The sequence below is a fragment of the Nansenia antarctica genome (genome assembly GCF_963989245.1).
Source record: "Nansenia antarctica genome assembly, chromosome: 12".
Classification (NCBI taxonomy): domain Eukaryota; kingdom Metazoa; phylum Chordata; class Actinopteri; order Argentiniformes; family Microstomatidae; genus Nansenia; species Nansenia antarctica.
In genome coordinates, this window is record NC_137682.1 from 5,894,106 (window position 1) to 5,906,535 (window position 12,430).

A 12,430-nucleotide genomic window follows, 5' to 3' on the forward strand; every position below is an offset into this window, starting at 1 on the left:
ACATTTCGCAGGAGGCATCCCTTCCCTCTTCACTCAGTTTCTCAAGAGCAAATATCTTGTTTTGTTTTTTCCTCTTTTGTTAAAAAAAAAGTTCTTCATTTTGTTAAAAAATAAATTGGGCTTTGTCTTTCAATGGCACAGAGTGCGCTCGAAGGTTAGAAGAGCGACGTTAGACGTTCCCTCTTGACGTTTTCAAAAGAGGGGAGAGTTTAAAATGTGAGTTGTACAGTCAGCGCTGTGTTGGTTCACAGTGTGTTTGTGGAGAGGGGATGTGTCTGTTTGTGTTGGGAGGAGGGGGGGGGGGGGGGTGCTAACACCAGTCTGCAATATAGTCAAATTCAGAGAACATGTCCTGCTCTTCCCCACTCAGCACCCGTGGCTCTCTAGGCGGGGTCAGGATGGGCGCTTCTGAGGTAAATTCGTCATCAAAATTGCTGACGTCATTGGAGTCTTGGATGGTCGGCACAAACGGAGGCTTCACCTTCTTGGCCAGTAGTCCATTCCAGTCCATATTCTGGGAGATAAAGGAATAGGAACATTGGTGGAACAAAAGGTTAACCTCTGAGAACAGGCTTGTAATGTCCAGGATAAGAGTTCGTTTTCGTGAACATTGTGTCGCCTAACTATGTCATTATGACATCATCATCTGTTGGAAGATTACAGTGGCCGTGTTGAAAATATTACAAATGTAACTTACTCTGAAGAACAGATGTTTCTTTACTTCTTCTGCATCTCGCTCTCCCGCCCCCAGACGCCTTTCTGGACTCCTCCTCAAGAGCTACAAGCAAAAGGGTGTAGAGTTAAACACTGACGCTGTCATTCAACGCTACTACTGTTTTTAATAGTGGTCTAAGCTGTTGTTTTGTAATGCAAATAATAACTGTTACATGGTAAGGCATAGGAGGATGCAAATTGGTAAGATGGTAATAGGCTGTAGGCCACACCTGTCATGCCATCTGGCCAAATGGTGGCGCTATACTATATATAGTATTTAAGTATTCCATTGGTGCCTTGTGAAAAAGTGGTGCGATATTACGCCATGGCATAGACCCTGGCATAGACCCTGGCATAGACCCTGGCATAGACCCTGGCATAGACCCTGGCATAGACCCCGGCATAGACCCCGGCATAGACCCCGGCATAGACCCCGGCATAGACCCCGGCATAGACCCCGGCATAGACCCCGGCATAGACCCCGGCATAGACCCCGGCATAGACCCCGGCATAGACCCTGGCATAGACCCTGGCATAGACCCTGGCATGGACGTTGGCATAGACCCTGGCATAGACCCTGGCATATACCCTGGCATAGACCCTGGCATAGACCCTGGCATAGACCCTGGCATAGACCCTGGCATAGACCCTGGCATGGACCCTGGCATAGACCCTGGCATAGACCCTGGCATAGACCCTGGCATAGACCCTGGCATAGACCCTGGCATGGCTGCTGTATATTTTATGTTTAACGGTGCTGCTGTGCATAAGTCTGCCCACCTCTGACCCCCCAAGGTGAAATGTAGTTTCTGCTAGTCTGCTATCTGAAGACGCACCAGACGCACCAGACACAGATAGACATGAATCATTGAGTCCTTTTCCTTAGATCCCTCCTGGCCAATTGTAAACAAAACGGTGTCCTTCCATGACATTACATTTTAGAAAGTGCTTTTCAGGATGAAAACGGCCTTCGACAACTACAGGTTTCACTACAGTTTTTTATTTTTTTTAATTTTATTTTTTTTAATTTTATTTTTTTTCCAGATTTTATCCCTTTTTCACCCAATTTGGTAGCCAATTGAACCCAACCTATCATCCAATTATCCCCTGCCTATTGCATAGGATCCGCCGCACGACCCCGTGGCCGGCAGTCCCAGAAGAGGCCGCCAGGCAGACTAGCTGACTGGCTCCTCGAGCCCAGCACCGTTATTCCGGCACCCAGGGGGCGGTGTTGCGCGACGGATCCTTGTCCAGAAATACTCCTATACCGCCCTCGGAAGCGGCCGCCCAATATGCCGCTTCCCGTGTGCCTCGGCCATATCTGGATCTGGCGAGCCGGGATACGAACCCCGGCCCCGGTGGGCAGCATGCACTAGTGGCCAGTGCGTAGACCGCTACACCACCGCGGGGCCGCTCACTACAGGTTTAAACATAGTAATTAGGAACCTTTACAAACCATTAGAAATGCTTTAATTTCACACTTGCTTGTAAATATAATGACGAGCAGTTAGGTGTTTTTCCCCCCCACCCAAAGAGATCAAACCGAGGATAGGACATTCTCCAGAAGAGATCAAACCAAGGATAGTATTCTAGAATTCTCCAGGGATCCAGAACCCACCCGTCGCATGATCGAGATAGCCTCCGTCGAGAGGAACCTCGGGTAGCGTACTTCATCGTTTACGATGCTGTCGAACACCTCCTCCTCATCGTCACCAGGGAAAGGAGACTGAATGGGAAAACACATACATTCTGTTAACGTTTTTTACCGATGCACTTTCAAATTGTATATGTTCTAGAATCATCTTTTTAAGTACTCACTGACTATTTACTGAACTATGAGCATGATGTGACAAAAACAAAGTCACAGCTGTAAATTATGTGATGAAGGCACTAAAATAATTCAAATTTGGGAACAGATAAGAGCCACTGACCTCCCCGACCAGCATCTCAAAGATGAGGACCCCCAGACCCCACCAGTCCACTGCACGTGTGTATGACGTCTCCGTCAGAACCTCTGGGGCCAGAAACTCTGGCGTGCCACAGAATGTACTGGTGCGGTCCCTGAACCCCATTCCTGATGGAACACACAATTGCAAATCCTAAAGTTATCATGACAAAATAAAAGGTGATACTCACATTAAATATCAAGAGCATTTAATAGAATTTATGATACTTGAAGTCATTTTAGGATTGAGGCTTTAGGTCCATTACCCTCTTTACATAGGCCAAAATCAGCAATCTTAACATAGCCCTCTGTGTCCAAGAGCAGGTTGTCCAGCTTCAGATCTCTGAAAAGTTCAAAATGATAATTACATTTTCACCTCATTATACACAAACACTGTACACTTCATTAGGAACACTATACTAATGAATGAATGAATGAATGAATGAATGGAATGAATGGACTTTATTGTCATTGCTACAGTACAGGTACCAAACTACATATACTAATATAATAATAATAATATAATAATACTGGGGAGGGTCTCCCTTTGCTCTCAAAACAGACTAATTTCTTCACCGCATTGATTCCACAAGACTGGAAACATTCCTTTGAGATTTGGGTCCATGATGACATGATTATATCACGCAATCCCTGCGATTCTTCATGTGTTTTCCAGGTGCACTTTCAAGCTGTGAATCTCCCATTCTACCACATCCTAAAGGTGTACTATTGGATTTAGATCCGGTGACTGGGAAGGCCACTGAATAACTCTGAACTCATAGTCATGTTCATGAAACCAGTTTGAGATTACTTTTGCTTTGTGACATGGTGCATTATCATGCTGGAAGTAGCCATTAGAAGATGGGTACACTGTGGCCATGAAGGAATGCACATGGTCAGCAACAACACTCAAATAGGCTGTGGCATTCAAGCGATGATTGATTGGCATTAACAGACCCAAAGTGCGCCAAGAAAACATTCCCCACACCATTACACCACCTCCACCAGCTTTGACTGTTGAGATGTGTACAGCAGGTGTTCCTAATAAAGTGTTTGGTGAGTGTAAATTGATAGCAGAGCATATCTCTATAGAATGTATGAAGTGGTTCTTACCTGTATACAATCTTATGGTCATGTAAGAACTGCAATCCCAAAACGACACAAGCTGCATAAAATCTATGGAAGGGGAAGAACAACTGATATTAGCTAGGAGGACAGACTACAGCAAGGAATAAACCATTAGAGAATACTTAGTAGGTAAGTAAAACAAGATACTGGTAAGAGAAGATACCTAAGACACCTAGCATTCTGGTAGAACTGATAATAAGGAGCCTCTGAATATGATCTCAGTGCAGCAAAAGCTCTGGTCAGCTCACAAAGTGAGTAATCATAATATTACAATTACGAGACAAAAACACCTTTTAGTCGGGTCAGTTCAAAAGGAATGGAATAAACTGATAATCCAGCAGTTGAATGAACATGACGTGGAATGTTTAGTAGGGATTACAAACAGAAGAATATTTTTTGGGGGAAAACAACCACAAGCATTGAGTTCATCAGTTTCAAAACGTTCTCTCCCGTTTCATGCCTACTGAACACAACACAAGAGGGCAAGGTGTTGTGTGTGTGTGTGTGTAGTGCTAGTATCAATGTGGACAAAATCAGACTATAAAACACGTAACCCTCAAAGTGTTATTTTTCTATTCAAAGACTTCTGAAATCTACACTATAACAAGCAGGATCACAACAGTCATGTCAATCTGAAATGTTAAGTGTTTCGTGAGCTTAGAATGATAAGGTTCTATCTCCGTTTAGGGTAGTTCAGAGATATTGAGCGTCAAAGTTTTTACATTCCATTATGTTTTGTGAGATGGAACCTTTGTATTTTATTAATTACTAACTCAAAAATGTCAATATTTAAAAAATAACACCACACATGCATTAATAAACACCTAATGGATCAGATTATGTAAAAAACTCAATTTTGACAAAAATGGAGATAGAACCTTATAATTCTAACGTCAGGGTTTGTCTATTTGCTCCGGGGCTGCTCACTCACATGGCCCTGGGCTCTGAGAAGACGTCAGCGTGGATGTGCATCATCAGGTCTCCCCCGGCGGCGTACTCCATAACAAAGCACACGTGTTCCTTGGTCTGGAAGCATGCAAACAGGTTGACCAGAAACGGGTGGCGCACACTGTTCACCGCCTCAAAGATCCGCTTCTCGCACATCAGGCTGGGAGAGAAAACAGAGACAAAGATGTTAGCTAGAGATACGAGTGAGGCTGTACTTTCCTATTTTTGTTCATTTTATTTGTAGAAAGAGATGATCACAGTAGGAATATACAGCCTGGGTGTTCGACCCCCCCCCCAACATGTGGACCATGGATAGCAGAGCTAACTGCTGGATCGAGTGAGACACTCTTTACATTGCAAATATAAGAGATGTAAGATCAAGTATTTACTGTATGTGGGCACAGGTAGCAGAGTTGGGATGAACGCCCAGTGTGGTGATGAATAGGATATCTACATAGCTATATCATGTTTTTATATGATATGTATATAGTATATAGTACTCTACGTAGCTAGATCATGTTTCTATAAGATATATATAGTATATAGTACTCTACGTAGCTAGATCATGTTTCTATATGATATATATATAGTATATAGTACTCTATGTAGCTAGATCATGTTTCTATATGATATATATAGTATATAGTACTCTACGTAGCTAGATCATGTTTCTATATGATATATATAGTATATAGTACTCTACGTAGCTATATCAGGTTTTTTCCAATGCCATTGGCAGTCAATTCCTTTTTAACTACAATACATTTGCCCCACACTCTGGTTGTCCAGAGTTTGTTGTTAGGAGACCCATTAACAATGGAATAACAGGCTTTCCTTCTTAATAACGTGTTATGTGAACAAACAAGTTATACATCCAAGTATAAGCTGTTCTGCTAGGCATCCTAATGCACATGCACAGTTTGAGCCCTTACCTGTCCACCTCGTCACGAGCCACAATGTCTCCTTTCTTCAAGGCTTTGATGGCAAACATTTCCCCTGTGCTTTTATACTCCGCTAACAATACCTGTGGAAGAGCCATTTTAGAGAGGTTAGGTTGAATTTCAAAACAGCCAATTTCTTTAGAGGGAGCTTTAAAAATATAGAGTTGGGTATGTACCTTTCCAAAATGACCACGTCCAAGAACTGCCACACATTTGAAGTCTTTGAGACTAAATTGTTCTTCTTCCCTGAAACATTATTATATCAGCCACAATTAGAATATACATCATAATGAAGGAACAATGAGACAAACTCTAGGCTTGACAGGGAAAATAATAATGATAATAATAATAATAATACATTTTATTTATGGGCGCCTTTCGAGGCTCTCAAGAACACCTTACAAGACAAAATAACAGTTAAAGATAATTAAAGCTTGAAGTTTAAAAATATGCCCTCTCATGGTAACTAACTGGGAACAACATCAATAATATAGCTAGAAGGATGCATCAGAATGCATCAGAATAAAATCTGTCTAACAAAAAGGTCTAACATGTTTGGAGGTCACATATGGTCATGTGGACCTTTACCTTATCTCTGTGTCGTCCTTCTGAATTGCAGTGAGTTCTAGGTCTGGTGGCTGGATCTCTGGATGCTCTACCACACCGTCCAGTTCTGACTTCACTGCCAGGCTGTTCCTTTTGTTCAGGAAGTCAAACGACGCCAGAGCATCCTGCAGAGTGGGCACACACACTTCAGGAGGAGGGGACACACACTTCAGACTCCACTGTCAATGGCAGTGGCTATAATATTCACTCTTTGACAATGCGTGACGTTAGAATTATAAGGTTCTAAAATTGAGTTTTTTTTACATAATCTGATCCATTAGGTGTTTATTAATGCCTGTGTGGTGTTATTTTTTTAAATGTTGACATTTTTGAGTTAGTAATTGATAAAATACAAAGGTTCCGTCTCACAAAACATAATGGAATGTAAAAACTTTGACGCTCAATATCTCTGAACTGCCCTAAACGAAGATAGAACCTTCTCATTCTAAACGCAGATAGAACATTATCATTCTAAACGGAGATAGAACCTTCTCATTCTAAACGGAGATAGAACCTTATCATTCTAAACGGAGATAGAACCTTATCATTCTAAACGGAGATAGAACCTTCTCATTCTAAACGGAGATAGAACCTTATCATTCTAAGCGGAGATAGAACCTTCTCATTCTAAACGGAGATAGAACCTTATCATTCTAAACGGAGATAGAACCTTATCATTCTAAACGGAGATAGAACCTTATCATTCTAAACGGAGATAGAACCTTCTCATTCTAAACGGAGATAGAACCTTATCATTCTAAACGGAGATAGAACCTTATCATTCTAAACGGAGATAGAACCTTATCATTCTAAACGGAGATAGAACCTTATCATTCTAAACGGAGATAGAACCTTATCATTCTAAACGGAGATAGAACCTTATCATTCTAAACGGAGATAGAACCTTATCATTCTAAACGGAGATAGAACCTTATCATTCTAAACGGAGATAGAACCTTATCATTCTAAACGGAGATAGAACCTTATCATTCTAAACGGAGATAGAACCTTATCATTCTAAACGGAGATAGAACCTTATCATTCTAAACGGAGATAGAACCTTATCATTCTAAACGGAGATAGAACCTTATCATTCTAAACGGAGATAGAACCTTATCATTCTAAACAGGAGATAGAACCTTATCATTCTAAACGGAGATAGAACCTTATCATTCTAAACGGAGATAGAACCTTATCATTCTAAACGGAGATAGAACCTTATCATTCTAAACGGAGATAGAACGTTCTCATTCTAAACGGAGATAGAACCTTATCATTCTAAACGGAGATAGAACCTTATCATTCTAAACGGAGATAGAACCTTATCATTCTAAACGGAGATAGAACCTTATCATTCTAAACGGAGATAGAACCTTATCATTCTAAACGGAGATAGAACCTTATCATTCTAAACGGAGATAGAACCTTATCATTCTAAACGGAGATAGAACCTTATCATTCTAAACGGAGATAGAACCTTATCATTCTAAACGGAGATAGAACCTTATCATTCTAAACGGAGATAGAACCTTCTCATTCTAAACTCACGAAGGGCATGAGATGAGGTGCATGCTAACAAGCGAGTGTTATCCTGGGTTCATTCAGCATCATTATTTTGGGGTAATTCATGTAATGGCGTGGCTAATGTAGTAGTGGCAGGAGCAACAAAAATCTCCCCAGAACATTAAAAGGCAGGAAATTAGGCATCAGTTTAGGGTTGGGCGGTAATAGCAATGGTATCCGTTTCAATACTGTCATAAAAAAAAATCTGCAGCGCAATGTGCACATAATAAACACCGTAAACCTATAACGCCGCACACATCATTATGTGATGTGTTTTCAGGGCTTTTTTTGTTTGACCTCAAAATGGGTGAAAAGTTAAACGCAGTACCGCGTAAATCCACCGGATGGCAGGTAAGATACCTATTCTGCCATCTAATTGCAAACAACATGCTTATGAGGATTGGGGTGCGCATTTTCATGATGCAATGTGATTTAAAACATTAAAATAAATACTAAACAAGCCCAGAACGTTGTCCGTCCCCCATCTTTGCTATTTTAGCAACGGTTAAGGTAAGAATATTACATTTCTTACTGATATCCAACATGAGTATCTAGTTGTTTGAAGCAAAGATCATAATTACTGTATATTTCATGATGTATTTTATAGTAAAAATCGCGTCAGAAAGTGCGTATCAAATGTGGTACTGCAGGTATTTAGGTCCCAGGTCCTATGTTAACCCATTCATGAAAATTCAATAAAAAAAAATAATGTTTCTAAAGGTTCAATATAGTCCAAATTGACAGAATTCAAAAAATGAAAATGTTCCTGCATTATTTCATGGTTTTTAGGCGTTATAGGGTTAAGAGTGTTTGTCCAGCACCACTGTCTGTGTGGTTGAAGTCCGCTATGAAAGTGATGACAGAACGTTTTGTAAACAATGTCATTTGTCAAATAAACAACCTAATATGACTAACTATTTAGAAGCGATCATAATGACGTGTCACATGACCGTTTCTCCTCCTCAGAAGAATTACATCGCTGCTCGCGGAAAGTATTCGAGCAGGTTGGCGGACAGGCTGGAGCAAGGGCCCTGGTCCACCTTTCACCAGCCACTGTCACAAATTCATTATTTAAAGTTGGCGCCTCACCCAAAGCCCTACAATGTGATTTTCAACCCTGCAGTAATACTGTATAGCGTGGTGACATTTGGGGACTGTCTAACAAAAGTGTCAAAAATTGGACACCGCCCAACCCTACGTTATAATTTGCTGGAACAAACTCTTCAACTGAGATTGTGATTAGCATAACCATTGTCATTGCAAATGTACTTCCTCTTCCTTTCAACAATAAATTGTGCCCCATGTTCACAACAAGATCATTTCCCGCTATCTCTCATGCCGATGGTGACCCATGACTTCACCTGCACTTCCTCTATCAAGTACCTCCATAGTAACCTCCGTTCGCACCTGCACTTCCTCCTTATCGGGCAGTTGAGACAGCGGTTCTCTGGTGTCATCAGGTACAGGGTAGTGCTTGGGTCCTGGGGTGGGCTCTTTGTCAAAGTCCAGCTTGGTCACCAATGTGTCACTGGAAGGGACAGTGTCACATCATAATGTGAGAGTGAGTAATGCATGCTGGTCTGTGTGTGTGTGACAAAGTGAGAAATGGTGTATTTCTTTCGTTAGCCTACCTGGTGGGTGTTGGTGACCCCGGCAGGCTGCTAGGCCCAGTCTCGGGCACCTGAGGGCTGAAGGAGTTGGTGCTGACTGTGGGTATGGCTCTTCTGACGAGCCGGCCCCAGGTGGCAATGTTGATGTTCATTTGAGGAGCACGCAAGAAGGTCTTGCCTGAGAGAGGAAGAGGGTACGCTGGGTCAGTGACATTCTAACCTCCTTAACACACATTCTCTTAATCCTCATCACACCCCTAGAGGGCATGACCTTATGGACAGTGCTTAACATGAACGTACAAGTCATGACTTCAGACTTTTTCTGTGAAAGTACTGACTTTATTATTGGATATCCCACTGAGGTTGGAACTGGATATCAGTTTGGGTGGGACCCCTTTTAGTCTTTTCTCAGACTAAGACTCACCTTGTTGCTTGGAGAAGATCTTCTTCTGCCTTTGCAGTTTGGGTCGTCGCTCAATGACAGGGTTGAAAAATGTCACCTGAACAAAATACACGATAGTGACGAATCGATGTATACAAGAAACATACAGGATTATTGTATACTGATGATACAGTACATGTATTGTCAGTAGGGTTGGGCCAGTGGAAGGTATTACTGGTAGCATACGGTGTACAAGCTTACATAATTCCCATCACACAGTCCATAACATTATTTTGCCAATACACAACATGTTTATTAATAAATAAATAAATTAATGAATAAATTGGCATATGCTAAGTGGGAGGAATTCAGTGACACTGTGGAAGAGTTTGGGCCTGCTACAGTAGACAGAGAGAGAGGAAAAAAAACTACATTTGTGCAAGAATCACAGAATTCAGATTAATTTCTTTACACCACCACTACCGGTGTAGCAGGTTTTTTGGCGGGAAGGTATACCGGTTTCAGAATTCTGATACCGGTCCCGTGTGGCATCATACCTCAGCGAACAGGGTTCCCTGGGGCTCTAGGTAGAGGCACATCCCATGGCGCTGGTTATCCAGGAAGTCCTCCAGTCGCAGGAACTTCACTGCGCAGAGGGAGCGCCAGTCTCGCCAGTACACAGAGATCTCCAGCTCTCGAGACTGCAGGTCAAACACACACAGTCAAGGTCAAGCACCGACCAAGTCAATCACACGCCCACACACTTTCAAAAGTTGAAAAGACACACAGGACATGTAAAACTGACCAAAGAACTATGTATATTAGGCTGATGCTAGTCTCTCAACGACAGACTCAGAGCGCTCTGCACACTCCGGCACGTTCAACACTTGTCTGTCAAACGTAGCTTGTTCAATTGTTACTGAGCAGTCAGAAGTGGGTGGGATGTTGGTGCTCAAAATGAAATTACCGACAGGTCGTCGCACCGTCAGATCAAGCGAACACCCCCGTTTTTTTTAATGTAAAACTTGTTGGACATCTCTATTGCTAACTTCTATCTAACCAGCTAGCTTCCATAAACAAGTCTAGGATGTAAATGACAAGCAACAGCATGGGCTGAGGGAGGAGCTTTCTCGGGCTCAATAGAGTTTAGAACAATAGAAGTTTCATCTTTCATGTTTGAGGAAGATGGAATCACATTAGGTCTCTGCCTCAGAATGCCAATATAAGGAATAACAGGTGTTTGTCGGAGATAAAATGGCCTGTGAAAAGAGGCAAGGATGATGAGAATACTGTCCTAGCGCTACCACGTTTCTTTGTCTTAATCGTCATTTGTTACCATAGTAATTAGTTGAATATGAGTGAGTGAATGTGCATGTAAAATGTGACACAAACGCATGTTCGTTCCATACTCTGTCCAGCTCCAGTGTGAACTTCTGGTCCCAGGACTGGTTGCTGACAGGCCTCCAGGTGGTCTGTCCCACTACTGTGTTGTCAAGCTTCAGTACGGCACTGATCTCATCTGGAGAAACACGACAACAATGAACATTCATTCTGTTCTGATTCATTACCTGGACAACCAACACCAACACCCCCTGTGCCACTTCTTCCATATATCGTGAGCTTAGAAGTATAAGGTTCTATCTCCGTTTAGGGCAGTTCAGAGATATAGAACGTCAAAGTTTTTACATTCTATTATGTTTTGTGAGATGGAACCTTTGTATTCTATGAATTACTAACTCAAAAATGTCAACATTTAAAAAAAAAACACCACACAGGCATTAATAAACACCTAACGGATCAGATTATGTAAAAAAAACTCAATTTTGACAAAAATGGAGATAGAACCTTATAATTCTAACGTCACGAAATTCCACCACAGCCCATACTCTCAGAAGAGTCGGACTCACTGGACAAGTCTTCGCTCTTGGAGAGGTTCCGCGCGCTGGCGCCCCGGTTCCGATTCCCCCGGCTCATGAAGGAGGAGCGGGTCTCGCTGGGACTCCAGCCGGGCAGCGGCACCGGACCGGCTTTGGAGCGACCCGGAATGTTCTCCAGCAGGTCCTGACAGCCCATGAGCCTGACCTCTAACGTGCCTGTGTAAACCAGATCAAAAACACAGAAGATTTATTTATATATATTATATCATATTATTTTATTATATAAAGGCTATATAATACAGAAATATGACATGTAAATACTGTATATGTAGAGTATTCTGACAAATTGTAGCAAGCAATTTTACTTGGCTAGGACATTTTGCAAGGCCCTCCTCCATCATACCTAACTGCCCAAATGATCTGGGTAGAAAAACGTATGGCGTCGCTAAAGACGACAAGTCCCTGCGAGACTAGGCAAGAGGTAGAGTGGGGGTATTGGGTGAGAAGAGAGGGGCGCAGACAGTGGCATAGTATTTGAGGGAAGAGAGGGGCGCAGTGGCATAGTATTTGAGGAAAGAGAGGGGCGCAGTGGCATAGTATTTGAGAGAAAGAGAGATTTTTTTTCCTGCCTGTGAGAGCGGCAGGCTTGGCGACAGTGCTGTACTGGTTCTGGGTGGAGATGAGGCTGGAGCGCGGGCTGAGGGCCGGGGCGGCCA

At 42.3% G+C, this 12,430-nt stretch overlaps 1 protein-coding gene across 1 annotated transcript in view; it reads right to left on the reverse strand.

The window, feature by feature from the left end:
* Window positions 1–310: 310 nt before the first annotated feature.
* Window positions 311–12,430, reverse strand: part of LOC308168607 (serine/threonine-protein kinase N2-like) — a gene marked incomplete at both ends in the record, with an annotated part of 13,361 nt that continues 1,241 nt past the window's right edge. The window contains 17 exons of the mRNA XM_080543207.1: window positions 311–514; window positions 698–778; window positions 2,333–2,440; window positions 2,646–2,788; window positions 2,926–3,002; window positions 3,773–3,835; window positions 4,719–4,895; window positions 5,668–5,759; window positions 5,853–5,922; window positions 6,265–6,407; window positions 9,229–9,373; window positions 9,477–9,633; window positions 9,880–9,955; window positions 10,395–10,538; window positions 11,247–11,356; window positions 11,745–11,930; window positions 12,344–12,430. The exon at window positions 12,344–12,430 is cut by the window's right edge and continues 127 nt beyond it. Of these exons, the coding sequence (XP_080399333.1) occupies window positions 311–514; window positions 698–778; window positions 2,333–2,440; window positions 2,646–2,788; window positions 2,926–3,002; window positions 3,773–3,835; window positions 4,719–4,895; window positions 5,668–5,759; window positions 5,853–5,922; window positions 6,265–6,407; window positions 9,229–9,373; window positions 9,477–9,633; window positions 9,880–9,955; window positions 10,395–10,538; window positions 11,247–11,356; window positions 11,745–11,930; window positions 12,344–12,430 (2,063 nt within the window). The remainder of the gene's footprint in view (window positions 515–697; window positions 779–2,332; window positions 2,441–2,645; window positions 2,789–2,925; window positions 3,003–3,772; window positions 3,836–4,718; window positions 4,896–5,667; window positions 5,760–5,852; window positions 5,923–6,264; window positions 6,408–9,228; window positions 9,374–9,476; window positions 9,634–9,879; window positions 9,956–10,394; window positions 10,539–11,246; window positions 11,357–11,744; window positions 11,931–12,343) is intronic.